This window comes from Etheostoma spectabile, chromosome 8 (genome assembly GCF_008692095.1).
Source record: "Etheostoma spectabile isolate EspeVRDwgs_2016 chromosome 8, UIUC_Espe_1.0, whole genome shotgun sequence".
Lineage (NCBI taxonomy): Eukaryota > Metazoa > Chordata > Actinopteri > Perciformes > Percidae > Etheostoma > Etheostoma spectabile.
The window spans coordinates 32,892,213-32,892,924 of NC_045740.1; the positions used below are offsets into that span (position 1 = coordinate 32,892,213).

General features: G+C 44.4%; 1 protein-coding gene across 1 annotated transcript in view; it reads right to left on the reverse strand.

Moving 5' to 3' along the window:
• LOC116693395 (protein arginine N-methyltransferase 7-like) overlaps nucleotides 1-712 on the reverse strand; it is a 12,178-nt gene that overhangs the window by 6,711 nt on the left and 4,755 nt on the right. The window contains exon 7 of the mRNA XM_032522338.1: nucleotides 280-460. Within this exon, the coding sequence (XP_032378229.1) occupies nucleotides 280-460 (181 nt within the window). The remainder of the gene's footprint in view (nucleotides 1-279; nucleotides 461-712) is intronic.

The window sequence follows — 712 nt, forward strand, 5'->3', positions numbered from 1 at the left end:
AGCTGTGTTCGAAACCATTCCCTCTTCCACCCACTCACTGTTTCCTATATAGTGTTTATTAAGTAGTCAACAACCAAACCAGATGTCGGACACTCCCTGAAAACATTGTTGCGTCAGTAGATGCACCATTTACTTGTGTCAAGTGTAGTATTTGATAGTGGACTATAGAGTGAATACAATTTCCTGCTGAGAATTCGAACACCACTACACCACACAGGGGACTATTTCCATGATAAAAACAAACAGTTTCCAACACAGGGAAAGTGTCCAATAACTCACCGGAGCCCTCTCTGGCTGCGGGTACGTCCAGCTGGGAGCCATGGTGCACACAATGCTTCCACTGGGATCCATGTCGAGGTCCCACCAGGACAGGACTACCTGGGCCCGACCACCGGACTGAGCCACAAACTGGGAGGAGTGGGACTGGAACGCGGTGCTTACTGGCTTACTGAAATCCACACTGGGAGGGAAGGAACGCAACAGTGGTGGAAGAAGTAGAAGATCCTTCACTTAAGTACAAGTTCTACTACAACACTGTAAAAATATTCTGTTAAAAGTAAAATCCCTGCATTGATAATGCTACTTAAGTAAAAGTATGTAAGTATCATCAGGAAAATGTACTTAAAGTATCCAAAGTAAAAGTACTCAATGCAGAACAATCCTCCCATGTTAGAGTAGAGGATCCAACCAGCTGTGTGTTTAATGACATCAT